General features: G+C 52.2%; 1 protein-coding gene across 1 annotated transcript; it reads right to left on the bottom strand.

Annotated features, from left to right (window-relative positions):
• Positions 1-30: 30 nt before the first annotated feature.
• Mast1 (microtubule associated serine/threonine kinase 1) lies at positions 31-23,457 on the bottom strand. Its single transcript, XM_027406252.2, has 26 exons — positions 23,298-23,457; positions 21,792-21,880; positions 21,333-21,408; positions 17,098-17,176; positions 15,658-15,818; positions 15,432-15,507; positions 15,075-15,284; positions 12,518-12,619; positions 12,310-12,442; positions 12,167-12,234; positions 10,816-10,901; positions 10,519-10,727; positions 8,521-8,659; positions 8,293-8,425; positions 7,991-8,156; positions 7,806-7,907; positions 7,542-7,664; positions 6,887-6,996; positions 6,259-6,437; positions 5,935-6,182; positions 4,712-4,918; positions 4,278-4,507; positions 3,979-4,101; positions 3,753-3,889; positions 1,445-1,632; positions 31-1,369 (listed from the first exon to the last, which is right to left on the bottom strand). Exons 1-26 carry the CDS (start codon positions 23,378-23,380, stop codon positions 114-116), a joined length of 4,713 nt encoding a protein of 1,570 aa, XP_027262053.1. The 5' UTR covers positions 23,381-23,457; the 3' UTR covers positions 31-113.
• Positions 23,458-24,457: the final 1,000 nt, after the last annotated feature.

Raw genomic sequence — 24,457 nt, 5'->3', positions numbered from 1 at the left:
TGTCCTGAGAGGAAATGTGAACCTCGGAAATCTCAGGCAGCATGGGCACTTTATTTATATGTGTACATATGTATACAGGCATCTGTACAGCACAGGACCAAAGGCCTGCTCTGCTATGGGCCTAGGGGGGCGTGGCTGGGTGCCCCATTTTTGGTTAGGCCTGAGGAAGTCACAGCTTCAGCAGGACACCGGGAGTTCAACCCTGCTTCAGGTTTGGTGCCTGGGACCACAAGGGAAGCAGGTGGGACTGGAGGAACTGCACTGCGGGACACGTTCTTTGTTGGGACTACGGTTGGAGTCTGGGGGTCGGGAGAGAGCTTGGGAGAAGCTGGCTTGGAGCGAGGTCCGCTTAGTGTGGTCCGCTCTTCCACCTCCTCGAGCACCCAGCGCTCCCGGCCCCTTGGTGCATCAGGAACTAGAGGCACCTGGGCTACAGGTTCCTTCAATCCCTTGGAGTCTGTTCCTAGAGGTTGAGGTGTCTGGGTCTTGACCCCTGATCGGGCAGGCTCTACAACAATGGGCACCAGGGGTGTGCCTGCCTCACCAGAGCTACAGCGCCGGCCTGTCTCATGTTCCTGCACCGGGCTTAGCGCCGCCTTGGCCAAGGCCCTAGCCACTCCACCTGGGCCATCCTCAGTCTGCACGCTCTGGTGCCTGGTGCAGCCTGGGTCACGCTCCAGGGGCCGGCTCCCGGGGGTTGTCGCACGAGGCGGGGTGCAAGCCTCTGCTCCTCCCGGGGACTCCTCCTTGCTTGATGTCATCGGCCTCGGGGCGCTCTCGGGTAGCAACGGGTCCGCGCCCAAGCTCAGGGGCGATTCCTGGCGGCCCAGGCGTCGCACGGCGACCTGCCGGGTCGTCCCAGGACCCTCGATGGGAGGTGTCTCACCGTCGGATTCGGCGAGGCTATGTAGTGCCAGCTCACCGTGGAAGTCCTTGCGGAAATCCGGGTGGCCCACTTCGAGGCTGTGTTTACGCAGTGCGCCCTTCTTGTCGGAGGCCAGCGAAGCCCCCAGCTTCTCTGCTGACTGCACGCGCTTGAGCAGTGGCGAGCGCGGTGGCTCTGCGCTCTTGGGGCGCGGGCGCACAACAGGCGGTGACGAGTGCAATTTGGCTGGGAAGCTCTGCGTGGTGTGCGAGCTGCCCACCGTGTGGCCTGGCAGTGGCGGTGGCGACGCCTGTGTCGGGGATGGCGTGTGCGCCAGTGGTGACAGCGGGATGTTGCCGGCCGATTTACAGCGTGCAGAACGGTACTGCCGGTGTAGCTTCGGTGACAGCCCGTGCAGGGTGCTGGGCCGGATGTGGTGTGACGCCGATGACGCGGGAGAGTTGGGCGTGCTGGAAGCTGGGGAGCTACTCTGTGACGAGGCACCTGCAGGCCAGAGAAGGTATAAATATTCTGAGCACCGCACCCCAGTCCCCTACCCCGCGCAAGTACTGAACCTACCTAGGTAGGCGGAGTCAGGCGTGGAGCGATAGCTGTGTGTGGGCGAGCGTGCCGGTAATCCGTGCGTGGGCGAGCCGGGAAGACTGTCGCTGGACGACAAGGACCGGTTCAGAGAGGACAGCGATCTGCTAGTGTGCAGCAGGTTTGACTGTTTTGTGATCTTCCGAAAGAGGGAGCTGCGCTTCTTGCTGGGGGATAAATACCAAACACCTCTCAACTCCGGAACTCTGACAGCTACTCCTTTCTAGCACTCCCCTCTCCCTGCAGCCCATCTATCAAGGCAGAACTCTTGGCTCAATCCTGGGTGGTCATGCCCTCTCTTTTCCACATGCAATCCAATCCAGAAATCCCTTCCAAACAAACTCAGCCCCTTCTGGTCCCTCCCACACATCTAGTCAGGCACCTTTTCACTGAACTTATTTGCAGGATTAGTTTGATTCCTTCACTCAGATCTTCACTCTGGCCCTGACCAAATCCACTGATCAACGCCTCCCCCCCCCACTCCGGGCCACCTTCTTAGGGTCATTATGTAGTTCTGGCTGTCCTGGAACTTACTATGTAGATGAGGCTCGCTTCTACCTCAGAGATCTGCCTGCCTCTGCATTAAAGGAATGTGCTACTATGGCCTGCTGTCAAAACAGTCTCTTTGGAGCTGGAGAGGCGGCTCAGCAGTTAAGAACAGTGGCTGTTCTTCCAGAGGGACCAGGGTTAGATTCCCAGCACCCATATGGCATCTAAAAACCACCTGTAACTCTAGTTCCAGGGAATCTGGCGCCCTCTTCTGGCCTCCTTAGGCATCAGGTACACATGTGGTGCACATAAACAGAAGCAATCAAAATGCTAATACAAGTAAAAAGAATCTAAAAGAAAACAAAACTGTTTTCTTGGGGCTGGAGCGATGGTTCAGTGGTTAAAAGGAAGAGGGTATATTGCCCTTCAGAGAACCTGAGCAAGTCTATCAGACAGCTAGCTCATAATGCTTGTAACTCCAGCTTCCAAGAACATCCAACCCGCGCCCTCTTCTGGCCTCCATAGGCAGTGCACTTATATTCACAGACACAAACCTATGCATAATTAAAATAAAATATTTTTAAATCTTAAATAAAATTTTCTCCTACATCTGGGAAGGTGGCTCCATGTATGAAGACCACAATCCACAGGACAAGCACATGTGCACTCGTGTACGCACTCAAACACACACACACACACACACACACACACACACACACACACACACCACTCCTGGCCCCACCCTTTCCCTTATTCTTCTAGTGTATGAGATTAGAAATTATAGTCATGCCCCTTAATATAACCACATTCCCAAATGCCCACACCATGTTAGTCCAATATGATGATATGGCCTGGTGACCTCATAGTTGATTTGTGTAAATTCACCCTGATACTCACCAAAGGAACTCCTGTAAGTAAGGAAGTCAGGATATATTTGTAATAACACTTCTCCATCACTAAATAATACTGACTGTGTTTAATTTCTTTTTTCCCCTTACTATATGGGCCTACACTAGCTTATTTATTTATTTATTTATTTATTTATTTATTTTTGAGACAGGGTTTCTCTGTGTAGCCCTGCATGTCCTGGAACTCGCTTTGTACATCAGGCTGGCCTGGAACTCACAGAGATCTACCTGTCTCTGCCTCCTGAGTGCTGACATTAAAGGCATGCGCCACCACTGCCCAGCCCACACTGGACTTTAACATCCAGAGATTTTCTTGCTTCATCCTCCCAAGAGCTGGAATTACAGGGGTGCCCCCACCAGATGGTCTTCTAAACTGTATTCCAGGTAACTCAGTCTTTTGTTTAGTTTAGTTTTGTTTTGTTTTGTTTGCTTATTTGTTGAGTCAGGGTTTCTCTGTGTAACAGCTCTAGCTGTCCTGAAACTAGTGTTTTGCTTTTTTGAGACACCATCTCTCTACATAGCCCTGGCTGTCCTGGAACTCACTATAGAGACCAGGCTGGCTTTGAACTCAAGATCTACCCTTCTCTCCCACCACACTGTCTTCGAACCTTGGGGATTAGGGACTGCTGGAATCATACACCACCTTTCCCAGCCAGTAATCTTTTATCCAGCTCCTCTCAAGTCCTGCTGACAGGTCTAACCTGCTCAAGTACTAACCCACAGTGCTTTTATTTGAAATAGTTTTCTTCCCAGGCTCCCACCACTCCCCTCCCCCCCCCGGGTTTGGTCCTCAATCTCTGCTTCCTACCCTTTGCATTCTCCCTTCTGTTCCTCACACCTCTGGCTTTAATCCCACCCACTGTGGACAAACTACTTATGGTCCCACTCACCTTTCTTGGCCATCTTTAGCCGAAGGCCTTTTGTTCCTACGAGCCATTTTGGCCTTGTAGCTGCTGCGCCTGGCTGGCCCAATGCGGATGGAGGTGTTTTCGAAGGGTGTGGTGGTCACAGCTACTTTGTTGCCACTCTGGGAGGAGGGAGGGAAACCCATTTGTTAGAGGCCGCTGGTCCTGCTCTCCACCGCACTGGTAGAAGCTCCTCCTCCCTTACACTCACCTTCAGGATCAATTCAACCACCTCAGGATGCACCATTCCATGGACTGGCTCACCATTCACGTGGGTGATGAGGTCCCCAGCACAGAGCCCTGCCTCTTGGGCTGGACCTCCTTCCTCCACGTGCTGTAAGTGGGAAACCCCACAGGGGCATGATTGAGGGATTGAACAGAAAGAAAGCTCCATGCTTTTTGCTTTGGCTCTTTATGAAATAGTCATTCTCCCTCACTGCATAGACGAAGAAACTGGGTTTAGTCTCACCGTGACTACCTTTCACCCATTCGCCAGCCCACCAGACTCACCCAAACAATATGGTGGACACTGTAGACATCTGAGTCCCCCATGTAGACACGGATGGCACGCAGTGTGAAACCATATTTCTTGCCTGAGCGTTGGATGGTGATGGGGGAACGGAGTCCACTGACAGCTGGGGAGTAGTCCCGGCTAGGTGAAGAGTCCCGTGAGGATGGATTGGAGGAGAGAGACCGAGGGGACATGGGACTAGCAAGGGGTGAGCCTCCATGTGGGTCCACTGCAGACACAAAACTGTGGTCAGAGACCAAGACAAACCTCACACTGTTATCCCAGTGTCTGTTGTTCGCTCCATCCACGTCAAAGCTCCATACCAGGTTCTCCATTACTCCACCCTGACAGCAAACAGCCATAGACAGGGAAAATGCACCTGTCACACCACAACTGCAGGAGCCATTCCCTAGAGGGTGGGGCCCAGCCTCACCTGCGGGAATCATGACTGATAAGGCAGTTGCTGAAGCTGACTTGATAACTTTGCCCCCAGTTCGAGATGGTCGCTTCTCCACAGCAAGATCCCCAGACAGCTGCTGGTGCCTTGCTCTCCGCAAAACTAGGTCATTGGTGGCCCTAGGGCCTAGTGGGTCTCCATCCTTGGAGGGTGGGCACAGGTCACCTGGGTGGGAGCGCTCAGCTGCAACAGAGAGCAAGAGCTATCAGATCAGACACATTATTCCTAATCCTTAAACTTCACAGCACAGGTCACAGATCCTGTGGTACAGCCTGCGGCCCAGGACAGCACTACCACCATTCTGTTCGTTTGAACAGAACTGAACAGCCTGGAACAGTGAGTGCTTTTATTTGTTTGTTTGTTTGGAGACATGATCTCAGTGTGTACCCCTGCCTATTCTAGAACTCACTTTGTAGACCAGGCTGGCCTTGCACTAATAGAGACCACCTACCTCCCAAGTGCTGGGCCCATAGGCGTGTCCCATCACATCTGGTTTAGTGCTCTCTCATTATAGATCGATTTTATGAGTGTTTTGCCTGCATGTGTATGTATGTGCACCAGTGTGCAGTGCCTGCAAAGTCAGAAGAGGGTGTTGGATTCCCTGGAAACTGGAACTATGAGTGGTTGTGAGCCACTCTGTAGGTGCTGGGAACTGAACCTGAGTTCTCTGAAAGAGCAGCAAGTGCTTTTAATCTCTGACTCCAGTCCCTGAGTGATCTTTAGAAGAGGAAACTGTAGCTATCCCCCCCCCCCACTCATCCCCACCTCTGGGTGACAGAATTATCAGCTCTCCGTAACTACCACCTTTTTTCTGTTTTGCTTTGTTTTTTGAGACAGTTTCTCTGTAGCTTTGGAGCCAGGGTTTCTCTGTAGCTTTGGAGCCTGTCCTGGAACTCAGGCTTTAGACCAAGCTGGCCTGTCTCTGCCTCCCGAGTGCTGGGATTAAAGGCGTGATGAGTCACCGCTGCCGGGCTCCCAACTGAACTACCAATTTTGTAGTGTGGCCTAAATTCTGGGACTTAAGCCACCCCCCCCCCCACTAAGCTTCACCTACTCTGGTAGGGGTTCTCAGTGGTAATACCCTCAGATAGGTGCGTGAATAGCGTGAGATCTTGCATACACTATGCTATGTACATTAAATGAATACGCAATAGATCCTCCCTGGGAAATTGGGAAAAGCAGCTGGAGAAGGCACTCACTGGCCTCAGGGTCCCCGGGAGTAGAAGTGCCTTCTCCTTGAGCTGCCTCTTTGGGAACGCGTGTATCCAGTGAGCTAGGGGGATCAGAGCTGGGCCGAGGAGGCCTGCGGAGTCGGGCCTCATCTTCGTCCTCCTGAGGGGCACTGAAGCGGCTGGGCTCCAGCAGGGCCGAGAAGCGTCTGCGCGCTCCCAGCGGGGGACTGGCCTCGCCCTCCAGGAAACTAGCTTCAGACGCTGAGAAGCGCTTACTGTACAGAGGGGGCCAGATCAGAAGGGACAATCCCATGCGGCCCCGCCCTCGAGCCTCTCCAGAGCCCTGCTTACATTTCGGGGGAGCCCCCTCTCCAGGTCTTCTCTCGCAGAGTCAGGCCACCCAGTCCCTCCCGCTTGCCGGCCACCTTCTCCTCCGGGCCCTTGGCGCTGGGGTCCCGCTTGCTGGCCCCCGGTGCCGACACCGGGGTCTTGGGCTCGTGCTGCGACAGCTGCTCCATGCTGCTGTACACCTAGGGGCCGGGTGGGAGGTGCTGAGTCCGCCTGCGCGCCGGGGCGACAGCCCATCAGTTTTTCTGCAACTGCATTCTGCCCTCTCTGGGCGCCGCCGGCCCGATTCTACAATTCCCTGTAATTCCGCCCTGAGAAGCCCACACCGAGTCCAGCTCCCTGACCACTGTGCTCTCCACCTAGCCCGGCCTTACAGGCTTGCCCCAGCTCCTGTCTGTCGCGCACCAGGCTGGACCAGGCATCCCTCCAGTTGCTCAGGACTGGTAAGACCTTGCATAGCTTTGCCACCCTCAGGCCAGCCCAGTGTCAAAGGTCTGTCCCCAACCAGCCTACCCAACGAGACTTCTCCATCCCCTAGTTCCCACCCCTCCTGTAACTTTCCAAACTGAGACCTCGGGCGCCTGGGACCCTGCTGCCCACAGGCCTTCCAGCCCAGCCCGGCTCGGCGCACCTTGCTGAAGCGCGGAGAACAGGAGGAGAACTGGCGGATCTCTACCGGCTCCTCCTCCGTGGTGTCGTCATCGTCGTAGGAATTCACATGGTGATACCTGTCCGAGCGGGCTGGGGAACCGCAGCCTCCTCAGAACCCAGCCAGACTATGTCCTCGCCTCGCCCCCTCCAATTTGCTCCCGGTTCCTCCCCCAGATATCCCCCCACACTCCCGTGCGCCCCATTCTTCGAATCTCTGCCTTGCCCGGAGCCCGGAGCCCGGAACCCGAGGAAGGCCAAACTACTAAATCACCCTGGCTCCACCTCAGGTTACTATAGGTCTTGACCGCTTCTTGGCCATAGCCCGGTCATCTAGCCAAAGCCCGGGCCCAACCTGTCAACTCTCCCACGTTGAGGGTCAACCCCTGTCCAGTTCTTAACACAGGCACTGCTCCCAATGTGGGAGCAGCAAGGACTCTGAACCTTCTTTGTGGCGCAGAAAGCTTTCTTAGAAGCTGGGAGGACAGGCCTGCACCCCCCAGGTCTGAGCAGCTTCAGCCTTTGTCTCTGATACACCCTCAGCCAGGCTCTGCCCCAGCCCTCACTCTAAGGGCCTCTCTTCTGATCCCATCCTCTCCTCAGATCCAGCATTGTGTCTCTCCCTACTCCCAACTCACTGTCAAAGTAGCTGGTGTCGTCTTCTGACTCCAGGTGGGGGATGAACTCTGCCTTCTGCCGCAGCAGCCCCGTCCAGTCTAGGTCTCGGAAGAAACTGTGCTGCTTCACTTCAAAAGCCCCACCTGTGGGCAGACGATCTCAGAGACCCCTGACAGCCTGCCCCGCCACCCAGCCCTTCAGGCCATCTTCCACCCCTATGCCTCAGCACAAGCTGGATCAGTCCTGTTTCCCAGCCTTAGCGGTCTGTGCAGAAGGTCTCTTACCTGCCCCAAGCCGGACCAGGGGGTTGGTCTGCAAGAGGCTAGATATTAGAAGCTGGGCATCTGTGGGCAGGGCCTCATCCCCTTCAGGCCACAATATGTCATCTGCAAAGCAAAATGAAGCTGAGCAGTCACCCCAGGCTGCCTGTCTTTCCAGATTCCCACCTACCCACCAAGGAGGCACATACCACTGATAACCTGTCCAAAGAGCTCTTCTGGGGTATCCCCGAAGAAAGGCACACAGCCTACCAGGAACTCGTACAGAATGATGCCCATAGCCCACCAGTCCACTGGCTTGCCGTAGCCCTGGCGCAGGATGACCTCGGGCGCGATGTACTCGGGGGTTCCACACACCTGGGGGCAGGCGGTCAGCCTGTGCCCTGGCCACAGAAGGGGCCTCAAGGGAGAGCTGTGCCCCCCACCAGGCCCTGGGCCCCTGAGGTCCTTCCAGGTCACTCCACCCTTGGTGACCCCCATGCCCGCCACACACCTGTTTGTCCAGGAACTCCCGGGCATCCTTCTCAATGTGGCCTTCATATAAGTTGGTTGTGAGACTCATGAGTCCCATCTTGGAGAGGCCAAAATCCGTGAGTTTGATGTGGCCCATGGAAGTGATGAGAAGGCTGCAGGCACAGGACATAAGCAAGTTTCAAAAGTGAGATCCTTGTCCTTCACCCCTAGAACAGGGCAGGGGGGAGGAATAAAGATCAAGGCTCACTTGTCTGGTTTGAGGTCACGGTGCACGATGCCATAATTGTGTAAGTACTCAAGGGCCAGAACCGTTTCTGCAAAATACATCCGAGCCATCTCCACAGGCAGCGCTCCAATGTTCTTCAGGAGAGTGGCACAGTCACCACCTGAGAGCCAAAGAAGGGATTCCAATAAAGAGGGGGTCACCCTGTACCCAAAGCCAAGCATACAGCATGCACCATTTCTCTACTTCCATTGTACCCATTTTGCAGAAGGGGAAAATTAAGGTCTAGGTTTGGAGAAAGTCTCAGAAAGAGTTGCACTCTCCTAGGCTTACCTCATGTTATTAGTCATCCTCTGAAATTGGTATGACCAGCTCACTTTCTACATAAGGACTCTGACTCAGAGACAGGTCTGCTCAAACAGGAAGTTGATGGTTGTGAGTTTTGTTTGGAATCAAAGAAAACCGTGACTCTTGACAACTGAACCTTGAGGGTCAGGAGGAGTGTGATCCGAATGTTATTTAATAGTGCTGCAGGTGGGTCCAGGGCCTTGTGCGTGTCCTTGAGCCACACTCTCGCCAGCCCTCACTGCTGGGTCCTAGACAGGTGCCTGCCCCACGTCTGCCCGTTCCTTACAGGGGTAGATGTCACTCAAGGCAGGGCACCTAGCTCAACACTGGACAGAGTGTGGAACTTGCTCCATGGCAGCCTTGCTACAGGAGGGTCTGTCAGGAGGACTGCGTGTGGGAAAGCAGTTCTACGGGATTGCCAACGGCTTGGTATGGACGCCTGCAGCCAGCCATTCCTAAAGGTGACATAGGCTTTTCTATCACATGAGCTAATATATTTCTTTGTTACATAATACAGAAAAAGATAGATGGCTGAAACCAAGCACACAAAAGGTCCTGGATTCAAACTCCAACATTGCTCAAAAATAAATGTAAAAATATAAAGTATGAATGATGACATAAAGTATGAGTGTTAGATAATATTGTAACTAGTTAATTTTTATTTGTCATATTTTATTCATAATAATATTTGCTATTAACTAAATCATAACTGAAGCTGGCCTGGAGCTATCTCTTCCTGAAAAGGGCTGGGGACATGATTCAGAGGGAAAGCCATTGCCTAGAATCCCCCAGTGAGGGATTATGGCTATGGCTCAGCAGTAGTTCCTGGGTTACATCCCCAGCACACCCCCCAAAAGAGTAGAGTCGTAGAGGAACAAATAGATGAAAGTGAAAGGGGTGAATGGGTGATGCTGCACACCTGTAGACCCAGCTACTTGGGGGCTGAGGGAGGAGGTGGAGCCTGGAAGTTCCAGGACAGCTTCAGCTACACTGAAGACTATTTCAGAAACAAAGACAGACGGACAGGAAGGAGGGAAGGGAGGAAGGAGAAAGGAGAATTGGGTTGATGATGAGTAGATGGTCAGAGAGAGGAAAAGCATGTAAATAAACAGATGCGGCAGGGCTGGAGCGATGGCTCAGAGAGGTTGAGAGCATTGCTGCCCTTCCAGAGGTCCTGAGTTCAATTCCCAGCAACCACATGGTGGCGCACAACCATCTGTAATGAGATCTGGTGCCCTCTTCTGGATGCAGGTATGTATGCAGGCAGAACACTGTATATATAATAAGTAAAATGTTAAAAACAAACAACAGGTGTTCTAATGAATGGGTGTGAAAACAAATGAATTGATGGAAAGACGGATATAGAATGCAAATTGAGGGGATGTATGTACATATTAATACAATACAAAGTAGCTAAGCCTGCCCCCCCAAAAAACCACACCTAAACAAATAAATAGGTGTGATGAAGCCCAGCACTCAGAAGGATGAAGTAGAAGACCAAAGGTTGAGGTCAGCCTGAGCTACATACTGATACCCTGTCTCAAAACAAGCAAAAAACGATGGGCATAATGGGCAGACAGATCAAGGACAGGATAGCAAACAGCTGGGCAAACAGGGTCAAGTGGGTGGCCCAGCAGCGTCGGCTGGCCCAGCGGAGCCCCAAGGTGGCCGCACCTTCCACGTACTCCATGACCATGCAAAGGTGGCGCCGGGTCTCAAAGGAGCAGAACATGCCGACCACGAAAGGGTTCTCCGCAAACGTGAGGATGTCGCGCTCCACGAATGCCTGCTGGATCTGGTTGCGGAGGATCAGGTTCTGTTTGTTGATCTTCTTCATGGCGAAGCGCTGCCGAGTGTCCCGGTGCCGCACGAGGTAGACGGCCCTGCGGGGGAAGAGAGCGAGGACCGGCCATCACCTCCGAGACACCCGGCCTCCGCCACCCTCCCCCGCCAGAGCCCCGGGTGGCTCACCCGTAGGCACCATTGCTTATGAGCTTGATAGTGTCAAAGTCACTCTCTCCAGGCGGTTTCTTGGCCTTTGAGGTGCTGCTGCGACCCTGCCGAGGAAAGTGCAAAACCATCGTCATCACCATCTTTACACATCGGGGAACCGAGTAACAGAAGAGATGGGTGAGTCCTTTATCCATTTTGCACAGTGAGAAAGAACACAGATGCCACTTGAATCCAAACCTTCTCTGGTGACATACTCTTTTTTTCTTTTTTCTTTCTTTCTTTTTTTTGGTTTGTCGAGACAAGGTTTCTCTGTGGCTTCGGAGGCTGTCCTGGAGCTAGCTCTTGTAGACCAGGCTGTCTCGAACTCACAGAGATCCGCCTGCCTCTGCCTCCGGAGTGCTGGGATTAAAGGCGTGCGCCACCATCGCCCGGTTATTCTAGGAACATTTTATATATGTACATGCTACTGTATTAGCCACCAGTTTTCTGTCTTTCCCAATAGCGAAGTTAAGAATATGTCACCAGCCGGGCATTGGTAGCGCACGTCTTTAATCCCAGCACTCGGGAGGCAGAGGCAGGAAGATCTCTGTGAGTTCGAGGCCAGCCTGGTCTACAGAGCAAGTGCCAGGATAGGCTCTAAAGCTACACAGAGAAACCCTGTCTCTGGAAAAAACAAACAAACAAACAAAAAACAAACAAAAAACCAAAACAAACAAACAAAAAACAAAAAACAACTCCCCTGGAAATTCAACACCACCTCCCAAAAACTGAAAAGGAAAAATATGGGCTGGTGCACAACTTTAATACCAGCAGTTGGGAGACAGAAGCAGGTTGATCTCTTCTAGTTCCAGAACAGGAACATCTACACAGAGAAAACCAGCTCCCTTGTCAAAAAAAAAAAAAAAAAAAAAAAAACAGAGGAGAGGGAGAGAAAGAAAAGGAAAATAGGGACAAAGTATGTAAGTGAACTAGAGTTAACAGCCAGTAAGTATAAGAGAGGCTTGGTGCTTGCTTGTAAGTCTGACAACCTGAGTTCAATCCCCAGGACCCATAAGATAGAAGAAGAGAACCAACTCCCAAAACTTGTCCTCTGACCTCCACCACATGCATGCTGTAGCATGTATCCTGATAAATAACTAAATATAATAAAATGTTTAAAAAAGAAAAGGGCTGCTAGGTATGGTGGTACACACCTGTGACCTTGTCACTTGGAAAGTTGACCAGCTGAAGGCTACACAATGAATTTCAAGTTACTACTAGCTACATAGGAGAAACTGAGGCTCAGGGTGTGGAACCAAGATAGCATCACACAGCCTGAAGGCAAACAGCCCCTGGCTGGCCTGAGAACCAAACTTTGGCGGAAGCTCACCTCTGATGTGTCATCTTGCTCAGGTGTGTTGGAGCCCCCGCTGTCCTGCTCCTCCAGGCGAACCACATCTAGAATGAGGTGAGTGTGAGTGGCTGCCCCGCTGCTCATCCCGCCCCCTCAGGCCCCTCAGACCCCTCGCACACCTGGAAAGGGGTCCCGAGTGAGGCCCAACTGTCGAATGATGTAGCGGGGGATGTCAGTTTTGACCAGGTGGCCCTCCTTGGCATGTCCCTCAGCTGCTTCCAGCAGGTGGTAGAACTCTTCTGGGTTGAATTCCTGAGGCAGGGATGGGCTTAGGTTGCTGTGCCCACTGAGGGCCACCCCAGCCCTCACACCCTTCTGTAGCCTCACCAGGCACTCCAGAAGCCTTGCAGGGCGAGAGATGATTATGAGCAGTTTCTTCACCAGCTGAGTGACGAAAGCCACCTCCAAGCTCTCAGAGCGTTCGTAGGCCTGGAGTGGAGGAAATGAGGGAATGGACTCACAAGGCATCTGCTCTGCCAGGCCTCTTTCCCAGACCAGGTTCTCCAGGCCCTGGGGCTACACAGAGCATGCAATGTTCCTGCTGTCCCTTTACAGAAGAGAACTGTGAGTGCAAGCCCAGCTCTGCTCTACATAGCAAGTGAGACCCTGTCCAAAATAATGCTTGTTTATTTATTGTGTATGTATGATATACTTGAATATAGGAACGTGTGTGTCAGGGTACACATTCAGAGGCCAGAGGATGTCTTTGGGAGTAGGTTGTCTCCTACTATGGGCTCAAGGGAATCACAGCCTTATCATTCTTTTTGGTTTTTCGAGACAGGGTTTTTCTGTGGCTTTGGAGGCTGTCCTGAAACTAGCTAACTAGCTCTTGTAGTTAGCTGGTCTCGAACTCACAGAGATCCGCCTGCCTCTACCTCCCGAGTGCTGGGATTAAAGGCATGTGCCACCAACGCCCAGCTGCACTATCATTCTTATAAGGCTAAGCTTATTAAAGGGAGTGAGCCACACAGGTGTGGTTCAGTGGGAGCGGAGGACCTGCTTACCTGGGCTTTATCCTCAACACACACATAGAAACCCTGTCTCCAAATAAATAAATAAATAAATCCTTAAAAACAAAATAAATAAAATTTTAAAAAATTAAAAAGAAAAGAGGGAGCAAATCATCCTTTTTGACCTCTTCTGGGCACAGAGGTTAATGGCATTAACAGAGCTGCAGAACCAGCACTGAAGACAGACCTAACACCAAGCCTACTGTTTCCTCTGCTCAGTCACACTTCTTCTGGCCTTTCCACAGGTGCTGTCTACTTAGTATTCTTGTCCCAATTTCTATGTCTCATCCCCAGAGACCCCTCCTAAGAACTCTTGATAAGGGAGCATGGTGTTGGTGGCATATGCCTTTAATGCCAGCACTCGGGAGGCAGAGGCAGGTGGATCTCTGTGAGTTCGAGACCAGCCTAGTCTACAGAGTGAGTTCCAGAACAGCCTCCAAAGCTACACAGAGAAACCCTATCTTGGGGAAAAAAAAAAAAAAGAACACACACACACACACACACACAACGAACTCTTGATAAGGGGCCCAGTTGCTGTTTTGTTTCCTGCTTAGCCCTAAGTGTCAGCTGATACCATTATCCTTGACCTGTTTCCATGATTCCTGGACTAGCATTTCCACCTAGGAAGGCAGGGATACTTATCTTCAGTGGCACCTGTGCCCCAGCACATAGTATGTGTTCAATAAATGCTCTCCACAATCCTTGACTTGGGTGGGATATTGTCTTGTTTGCTGTTATTCATACATCCACTTACTAATGAACTAACTCATTCATTCATTCATTCATTCATTCATTCATTCATAGGCAAGGTCTGCTGTGTAGATCAGGTTGGCCTGGAAGGTGGGACACTCTTGCTTAGGTTTCCCTAATGCTGGGATGACAGGAGTGTGCTGCCATAGCAGGTTAATCCAATGGTGTGTGTGTGTGTGTGTGTGTGTGTGTGTGTGTGTGTGTGTGTGCTAGGGATGGAACCTAGGGCTAACACGTCAGGCAAACCCTCTCCCAACGAGTCATGCCCCCAGAAACATGTATGCAATATTTGTTGAGCACACCAGAATCAGGGACTCTGTATTGAACAGAACAGCCTCTGTGCCCAACTGTGGGGCTGACATTGGAGTAGGGAAACCAAGAAAGAAGAGAAGTAAAAATATATAGAATGTGTTGTGTGTGCAGTTAGAAATTACACACAGCCTGGGAGTGGTGCTACAGACCTGTGACTCCAGCTATTCAGGAAGCTGAGACAGGAACATGTCAAATTCAAGGCCTGCATGGGCTATGCAGTGATTTGAAGGCCAGTTAGTGGGCAACTTAGTGCGAACTAGGGACGCTGCTTAGTTGGTAGAGTGCTCTCTTAGCATGCAGAGGCCCTGGGTTTCATCCCAGCATCTCATAAACCGGAAGTGGTGGCATAAGACTGCAATCCCAGCACTCAATAGGTGGAAACTGGAGGTTCTGGAGTTCAAGGCCATCCTCGGCTACATAGCAAGTTGGAGGCCGACCTGCACTACTCGATACCCTGTCTTGAACAAAAAGAAAAGGGAAACAAACAACAGGGGCTGAAAATGTAGCTCAGTCGTAGAGCACTCGCCTCAAGTGTTCTAGGCCACTGGTTCACAGGGTTCAATTCCCAGTACGGAGTAAAGGGAGGCGGATCTAGGGTGCCACCGGAGAAGGCGACAGTTGCTTAAACAACTGAAGGGCTGCTAAGGAGATAAATTCCAGCTTCTCCATCGGACCTAGAGTGGGGACCTCAGTATCCTTGTTTTCCACCTCCCAGTGTCCCGCTGCTCGCCTGCGCTGCGCACTTCGCAGGTGTAGGGACCGGGCGGAGCCTGGCCGGCTCCTGGGCGGGGTCTGAAGCGACCGACACTCACATCCTGCAGCAACTTCTCCAGGTTTTCCTGCAGCTCGTAGAAGTAGACCGTGGTGATGAGCCCATCGCGGGACTTCGTAAGGCAGTCTCGAGCCAGCTCAATGATCTGGTGGTGGATGAAGCTGAGCACGCCGTCGGCCAGAGGCAGCACGCTGTCAGGTTCGTACGCGCGGGCGAAGTCCCGCAGCTTCTCTTCCATCTGCGCGGTGGCCTGGGCAGCGGTACAAAGATGCAGGGCACTTGGAGGCTGTGGTCACCGAAGCCTGCGCCGCGCGCGCCGGCCGCTAGGAGGCGCGCGAAGCCCAGATGAGCGAGCGAGCGAGCGAGCGGGGGAGGGGGGGGAGGGGGGGAGTCTCACCTTCGGGAACCGCTCCTTGTACACGTGGTTCATCATCACGATTTCGTTGTCGTAGGAGGAGGGGGAGCGGCCGGGACTGCAGGTAAAGAAGTCCTTCCTGTCCAGCACCCTGCCTCCGTGCTACCCCCCACCCCGCAGCCACTTCACTCTATTTCCCCAGGGTCGAAGGTTCTTGGTCATGCACCAAATCCCATCCTTCCAGAAAGGAGATTCGGTGCCTGCGCACCTGAGGCTCCGAGAGCGGGGCCGAACAGCGGGGGAGCGGCGGCCACCATCCTCGTCCGTGATGCTCTCGGTGCTGCCGAAGTGTTTGGACAGAAAGTGCAACTCGTCCACCGTGGGCTGGTAGGGCAGTTGGTGAAGGCGTTCCTGGGAGGAGCAGGAGGACTATGGAGAGAGCCTTGAGTCAGAGCCACCGAGTGAACAACACAGCACCAGACCCTGCTAGGGCTCCCTCCTGTTATCTTGAGGATAGTTTGAGTCCAGCCTTGGTTACACTGAAATCCTATCTCAAAACACCAAGGGGATGGGAGTGGGGGAGCGGAGCGGGGTATTGCTCTACAGAACCATTCATGGCTCCTTTCTTTCTTACAGTGTACGCTCAAGGCCTTCCACTAAATCATGAGCTCCTGTGCTTTCCTGGCCTGGTCTCTGTGCCATCATCTCCTGCTCTCCGCTTTGCCTGCTGTGTTCCATCCCCACTGGTCCTGTTGATCCTTGAACATGCTAGCTGTGCTTCCGCCCAGGGCCTTGGCATTAGCTTGGGTCATTCCTCTAAGTCTTGGCTAAATAGCTAGCTTTCTTTCTTTCTCTTTCCGTCCCTCTTCTCTTCTTTCTTTTGTGGTACTGGGGATCAAACCCAGGGCCTCAGGCATGAGAGGCAAGCACTCTACCAATATAACTATTTTCTCAGCAATTTGTTTCTTTCCTTTTTCTTCTCTCCGCTCCCCTTTGTGGTAGTGGTGAGGAATTGTGAAGTAGGGTCTCAGGTAGCTCAGGCTGGCCTTGAACTCCTGATGTTCCCATCTCAGACTCTGCAGCTGAGATTACAGACCTATGCCACTACAACCAGCTGTAAAAGAGTTATCTTCCACTGGCAGCTGAGTCATGTTTTCCGAGGCCTTAGGGGGTTGACCTGTGCTGGTGAACTCCTGAACATCTCACCTCCAACCCTTCCCCATTCAAGCTGATCCTTTGTCTTGGCTTCAACCACTCCTTCCAGGAAGCCTTGCTTTATACCCCTAGCCAAGTCATGTGATCATGTATCAGTGCTTATTAATCCTCACAGCAGTAGATGGGTAAGAGAATCAGGGCTGTGTCTCCAAAGGGCATTGAAGAAGAGAGTTTTTTGAGGTGTCCAATGTGTAAGCAAATGGGCTCTAGGTGGAAGCCATGGTGGCCTGGCTCTGACCAGCTAAAGACACTTGGGCACAAGCCTTGATTCTCCAAGACTATGTCATTGTGTATAAAGAAATGAGTAAGTTCCCAGGAAAATGCAGTAAGTGCAGAGATGGGGCTCTGGGGAAAACCTGTCACCTCTAATGGCTGAACAAGTGGACTCTCATGAAGGGCAGTAAGATCCAGCCTCACAGTCCATCTGGAACTGCTGGTCTTCATGCAGTCATTCAATCCCTACCCACCCATTCATCTACCGCCACATACTCACTGAAACAGTCGAGCTGGGTGTATTGGTGCCATAGCCAGAGGAAGGGAGTGAGGCAAGTGACCACCGGCGTCCATCCGCCCTGGAACCCAATCAAGCTGCTCAGAATTCTGCCAGGGTCCCCTCACTCCTGGAGTGAGAGAAGCCACTGGCCATGACCAGCATGGGAATGGGGGGTGGGGATGTTCAGATAGCAGAGGCTTTCAGAGTAAAAAGGGAAAGATGGCATCTTTTAGCTAGGTGCCAGCATCACGGAGGAAGAATCCCTCTCCTTGGAACTTCCCTGTGATCCTTCCTTGTTTGGTACTATCACCACCACCACCATCCCAGCGGAGCATGGTGATGCAAGTCTTTAATCTCAGCATTTTAATCCCAGGCAGAAGCAAGCAGATCTCTGTGAGTTCGAGGCCAGCCTGTTCCAGTTCCAGGACAGCTAAAGCTGTTACACAGAGAAACCCTGTCTCATCTCGAAAAACAAAAACAAAAACCAAACCGAAACAAAAGCCCCCTCTCCTCCCAGAGTGGACACAGAAGGATTGGAAAAGCCCATTCAAAGGAAGCTAGGAATGTGGTTCCACAGTAGAGGGAGCTTTCTTAGCATGTGCAAGGCCTTGGGTCCAATCTCCTGCACTTGAAATCATAACAATACAATAAAAAGAAGCTAACACCAATAAATCATCCCCAGGAGTCCCAGAATCCAACTCCAGGGAACGCTGACAAGAAATCTCTCAGAGAAGACATCTGAGCATCTTCTCAGACAAAAAGAACCCATCTTCTAACAGACCTAGTGACACACCGACTTGGGTCCACACACAATCACTCTCCCAGTATAGCTACAAACCACTCAGGTTCCTGTGCCTAGTTTGGTCAAGTTCACAGACTGAGCCTGGTGGACTGGCATATGGCTACAATCCTAACACTCAGAAAGTAGAGGCTGGAGGATCAAAGGTTCAAGGTCAGCCTGGACTATATAGTGAGTTCCTGGATGGCCAGGGCTACACAGAGAAACCTTGTCAGAAAACAAAACAAACAAAAACAGTGCTTGTTGGTCTTGCAAAGGACGCAGGTTCAGTGCCAGCACATACATGGTGGCTCACAACCATTTGTAACTCTAATTCTAGGGACTCGGGAATTGACCCTTCTTCTGAACCCTGCAGGCACCGGGCATGAACATGATGCATATACATGCATGCATACATACATACATGCATACATACATACATACACAAAATACATGGATTAAAGAAAATTTAAAAAACAAAACAAAGGCCTGGCGGTGGTGGCAAACATCTTTAGTTCCAGCACTTGGGAGGCAGAGGCAGGAGGATCTCTGTGAGTTCCAGGCCAGCCTGGTCTACAAGAGCGAGTTCCAGGATAGGCTCCAAAACAATACAGAGAAACCCTATCTCAAAAACAAAACAAAACAAACAAACAAACAAAAAACCTTGCCTCAAAAAACCAATAAAATAAAATAAAATAAAATAAAAGGCAAAACAAGGGCCAGTGAGATGGCTCAGTAGGAAAATGATGAAATGCCTTGAAAGCCTGATGACCTAGTCTGATTCCTGGAACCCATGGTGGGTGACAGAGTGGACCAACTCCTGACAGTTGTTTTCTGTCCTCCATGTGAGCACCTACACTCTCTCTCACACACACACACATGGGTGTATGACACATACAAATAAAGAAATACATGTCAAGAAAAAAGTCAGGACTGGTAATGGTTGTGCTCACTTTTAATCCTAGCACTTGGGAGGCAGAGGCAAGTGTATCTATGTGAATTCAAGGTCAGCCTGGTCTACATAGCCAGTTTTAGGCCAAATAGGGCTACAATAGTAAGATCATGTCTCAAAAAAAATTGTGAAAGAGGGTGGGGGGTGTGCCGGCAGGGATCTGAAAAACATCCACTTGAGAAGCAGGAGACACTTAGTAGAAGAATTCAGTACCATCCTTGGTTACAGGGCAAGTTGTAGGCACCCTAAGCTACATGAGACCTTGTCCCAAACAAAACAAAACACATACAAAAATTCAGACTGCTGGAGCTGGATAGATCAGTGTAACCACTTGTTGAGTACTTGTTGCTTCTGCAGGGGACCCAGGTTCAGTTCCCAGCACCTACATATTCACACCATGTTCCTATAACTCTAGTTCCAGGAGATCTGGTGCCCTCTTCTGACCTCAGAGGGCACCAGACACTCAAATGGTGCATGCATACATACAAGCAAACCATTCATCAAACACACATAAAATAAAATTTAAGAATCTTTTAAAATTCTAACTCTCTACAGGCCAGCCTGTCTCCTGAGTGAGTTCCAGGATAGGTATACAAAGAAACCCTGTCTTTTTTTTTTTTCTCCTGCCTCTGCCTCCCAAGTGTTGGGATTAAAGGTGTGCCACTACCGCCCATCCAGAAACCCTGTCTTTAAAGAGGAAGGAAGGAAAGAAGGAAGGAAGGAAGGAAGGAAGGAAGGAAGGAAGGAAAATGTGGTGGTGCACTTCTTTAATCTTGGCACTCAGGAGGCAGAGGCAGGCAGTTGTCTGAGAATTTGAAGCCAGCCTGGTCTCCAGAATGAGTTCCAGAATAGCCGGGGTGACAGAGAGAAATGCTATTTCAAAAATAAAAAAAAAAAAAAAAGCAAATTCCAAGTGCCACACTCTACTCATTAAAGGCAGCTGTGAGTATTCCTAGCCTCGTAAGGAACCCAAACATTGTACTCTCACACACTAATGCATGATCGAATTCTAAAGCACACACTGACATAAAGACACACAAGAGAGCCAAGACTCACACGGACACACATAGAGCTGCATCCTGACTCACACACTCCACGCTTCATCTTCGTGCAGCTACACATTCAAGACTTTCATTCACTGTCAGACAGTCAGACTCCCACACAGCCACACACTCATCCAGTCACACCGAGGCTCGCAGGCCAAAACTCCCTCACAGAGATAGTAACAGATACACACTCAGATACATTCCTACTCACACAGGGCCACGACCTCACCCTGTCACACTGACAAGCTCCCTCAGACACTCACACACACACATGCCTACTCCCCCACAGGCTGCACATGCCTCAGAGATCCCGAGCTGGGGTTTCCTCCTTTAACACACATTTACAAACCTACAGTACACATAGACTTGCACTCCCATACATGTGCACATCCTTCATGCTTGCACACACCTACACTGGCACTCAGATGACCAGGCCCATAGACACACATTCTAAAAGGCTGGGAACGAACCTAGAGTCATGCTTGGCTCCCATTTCCTTCAGCTAAGTTCTACTACTGCTGAAAGGGGCTCCCCTCACCCCCTAGGAAGCCATCCTCTAAAGCCTTCTTTAGACGTCATCGGTCTTTGACCCCTCCCTGTCCTCTTTCTTTACTGTCTCACCCTCTCCTCATCATGCTAAGGATAGGAATGAGGTGTCCTTCATCCCATATGTCCTGTTCCTATCATGTTTCTAACCATGAATACAGCTAAAGAAAAAGCACCCCGCCAGGCGTTGGTGGTGCACGCCTTTAATCCCAGCACTCGGGAGGCAGAGGCAGGCGGATCTCTGTGAGTTCGAGGCCAGCCTGGTCTCCAGAGCCAGTGCCAGGATAGGCTCCAAAGGTGCACAGAGAAACCCTGTCTCGAAAAACAAACAAACAAACAAAAAAAGCACCCCAACTTCCACTCCTGGTCCCAAGATCCCAGTGACTCTCTAAAAGTCTCTCCACAAAAAGCAGAAACTCTCCGCCCCTCCTCACTTTTCATTATGGCCCCCAAGAACATTCATTTAAGTCCCCTAAGAACCTTAGAGGCAAACACATCATCTTACCTTTTGGAAGGGTGAGAAAATGCCCTAGCCACCCTCCCCCGCTGGAGGGACTGGGCACCTAGATGGGTTCTGTGCAGTGTGCGCTTGCGCACCTCATCTTGACAGCCTGTTCTGTTGCTATGGAAACGCTCGGCCAAGTGCACAAGGCTAGGAGGGGGCTCCAGAGCACGAGCAGTTTCCCTTCGCTGCAAAAAGATGCCCTCTTCTGCATTCTGGATCAGTGATTGGCTCCACCTTTTTATAAGCCCCACCTTGAATTCTAGTAGCTTTTCCAGCTAGGACATTGAGGCCCTTCCACTGGTCCCCAGAGGCTATTCGGGTGCAATTAGGACAAGAACAGATGGTGGCCCAGACGGTGGATGGGGAGGATCACACCAGAGTTTTGGGGCCCTCAGGGGAGGGACTCACCTTCGGGAGGAAGCAAACGAGAAGTGGGCGGGGGTGTTGGGAGAGAAGTTGCGGGGGCTATCCAGGGGACTGCTACCTGCGGGAGAAAGGAAGGCTTTAGGGTCTTTCGATCAACAAAATAGGTTGCTGGGGACAGCTCACCCTTCTAATGTAGGCCAGAGCATGTTGGTAGGCCACGCCCCTTTAGTAGCGGCCCCGCCTCTCTCAACATTTTGGGGGATCTCGAGTCACTGAACTCACCTAGGTGCCTCTTCGGCTTCCTCTAAGACGGCTCTGCCCTGCAGCTCTGGCCCTCGTCTCTGCTCCTACGATTTGCAATCCAGCTTCCTCTAAACTCCAGCACCCATTCCATCAATCCAGAGGGGCCCCGCCCATAAGGGATGGCCACGCTCTGGCTGTGGCCCCGCCTTCCTTGGTCTAAATCCACACGTACCCAGGCTGGCTGTATCTTTATCTCACCTAAGTGTCCTGGCAGTGGGGAGTGGGGTCGCGGCAGGGTTGGCGAAGTGCTTGTCAGGATGAGGCTTTTCCGGTTACTGGTGCGGCAACTGCCAGGCAAGGAGAGCAGGGATCAAGAGAGGCAGACCTTTGAGTGTGAGCCTATGAAGCCACTTCTCTTCCGTGCTGCAGCCAGTGTGCGACACTTCCAGGGTAGCGTGTGACTCGTGTGCAGCTCTGTGAGGTCTGTGTCAGTTATGGCCCGATAGTCACGGTGACACCATTGGTGATCCTGAATGTCTGTGTCCTTGAGATACCCATAACATTCACAGCATGTACACACATATCTCCCCCGTGTAAAATCCACACTGAGTGACATCGGTGTGCTGTGTATGTTATCCGTGTGATAACACGTCGTTCTGTATGTGCGGTGCAGGGAGAAACACAGCTTGTGCGTGACTGTGTAACTCCTATACGGCACATGACTTCAGCTGCAGGTGTGCGATTGTCATTTGGGGTTATCAGCATGAGTGACACTGGCTGGGTGTGTGCCCCCATCATTGTGTGTTCCTATCACTGTGTGTGAATTTAGCACCCTGTGACACCGGACACATCCAAGCATGCAACTATGTACCACACGGATGGTGCTATGTGATGTGTGTCCTTGCCTGTGCAGTAGTCCCTGTGTCTGTCTGTTTACCCTGGTGTCAGTGTAGCACAGCTGGTGTACAGTGTTGGGTGCCTGGCTGTGTCATTTTAAAGAATGGATCTGTAGTCTCGGATGGAAGCATCGTTTTGGGTAGGTGGTCTTGCATGTGGCATTACTAGGAGAGAACAGTGTGTGTGTGTGTGTGTGTGTGTGTGTGTGTGTGTGTGTGTGTGTGACACAAGAAGTGGCCTATTTGTCCCTGTCTTTGACCTGTGGCTGAGGTATATGTGGTGCCTCCCAGTGTTTTGGGGCCACTAGGGTTGTGTGTGCGGTCATGTTCTGTGTGACGCCGGTCGTGCCACTATTTTCAGTGTGAGGCTGTGTTCGAGTTGGGAGGGTCCTCCGTGCAGTGACAACGACCTTTTCCTCTGCCTAGCAGCTGTAGAAGAGGAACCCCGTCGCTCTAGCCCCTTCTCCCTCAGCCGCAGTGACTGAGCATATCAGCTTGTCCAGGAGCACGCGGATGGGGGCAGGGGGAGGCCAGGCTGAGGCTATTGTTCTGAAGGTGCCAAGCCCCCCTCCCCGCGGTCCCCCTACCCCCACCGGGCCGCCTGAGTCCTTGGCGTCTGCAAACAAAGGCGCTGCCACCCCCCGCGGCCGGCACGACCCCTTTCCCCCAGCTCAGGCCTTTCCAGCCTCTCCAGAAGCGTGGCCCGCACCGCCCGCCCGCGTTCAACCCCATCCCCTGCAGGAGGACACAGCGTGGACACCTCTGGCACAGCTGGACAGCGAGCAGCATCCCGGCCCCGCCCTGCCGCAGCAGCGGGCTGGGCGGCTTCACCCGGAGTGCCGGGACAGGGTCTGGGGTGGGGGTCTACCTCTTGGTGCGGCGGAACATGCTGCCACCGGGGAAGGAGGGCATCGAGAAATTGGAAAGCGCTGTCCAAAGAGAGTCAGACATGACCCGGCGGCGGCGACATGGTGGCAGGTGCGGCGGCGGCAGCAGCAGCGCGAGGAGCGAGCGAGTGCGCTGGGCGGAGGCTGCAGCCGCTGCGGCGGCCAGGGAGGGCGGGGGAGGGGAGGGCCCTGCTGCTGCTGCGGCTGCGGCTGCGTCCAGTCGCGAGGGGGCGCTGCGGGGTGTCGCCGAGCGAGGCCCCGCCCGCGAGCACGTCTGGTGCCCCTACCTGGGGCAGCATCCCGGTGCACCTTTCCCCTAAAGCTCACCTGCTGCTTTTCCGGGGCAGGGGCAAATCCTTCTGGAAGAAAAAGGGGTAAAAAGGAGGGAGGTCAGCGTGGACACATGGCCACTACCCACAATGCAGCTCCGTTCACATAAGGAGCAAGAGCGCCATCAGCATCGCCATGTCACCCTGGCCTTCCCCATTCCCAGTAACCAGGCAGGGCCAAGTGCACAAGCAATAGACCCAGGTGGACATCCGAAAGCACGTTCATAGGGATAAAGTTTTGTTTGCTTTCTGTCAAGACAGGATCTCACTCTAGCTCTGGATGGCTTGGAACTCACCCAGGCTGTCCTCCAATCAGACATCCCACTGCCTAATCTCCCAAGTGCTCAGACGACAGTTATGAGCCACCATGACAATATTAAAACATTGTCCTTTGTTCTGGACAGGGTCTCATGCAGTCCAAGCTGGTCTTGAACTTGCTGTGTATGTAGCTGAGGAAAAACCTTGACCTTCTGATTGTGCCGCCACACGTCTTCAGCACTGGCATTGCAGGCATGCTCCACCACACCCTGTTTATATGGTACTGAGTATCAAACCCGGGCCTTTGTGCACTCTCCCAGGAGAGCTATACCCTCAGCCACTCAGTCATGAAAAATATTTCTTGAGGGCCCAGTGGCCAACAAGTTTGAACACTTGAGTGAATTCCTAAGACCCACACTGTGGAAGGAGAGAACCCACTCCAAAAGAAAGCTGTGCACTTCTGCGTGCATACTATCACACACACACACAAACAACTGCAACCCCCCCCAATATTTCTTGCTGCTGGTGGGATGCACTCTTTTAATTCTAGCACT

Source organism: Cricetulus griseus, chromosome 3 (genome assembly GCF_003668045.3).
Source record: "Cricetulus griseus strain 17A/GY chromosome 3, alternate assembly CriGri-PICRH-1.0, whole genome shotgun sequence".
In the NCBI taxonomy this organism is placed as follows: Eukaryota; Metazoa; Chordata; class Mammalia; order Rodentia; family Cricetidae; genus Cricetulus; species Cricetulus griseus.
This window is presented reverse-complemented; position numbering and strand designations above follow the sequence as displayed.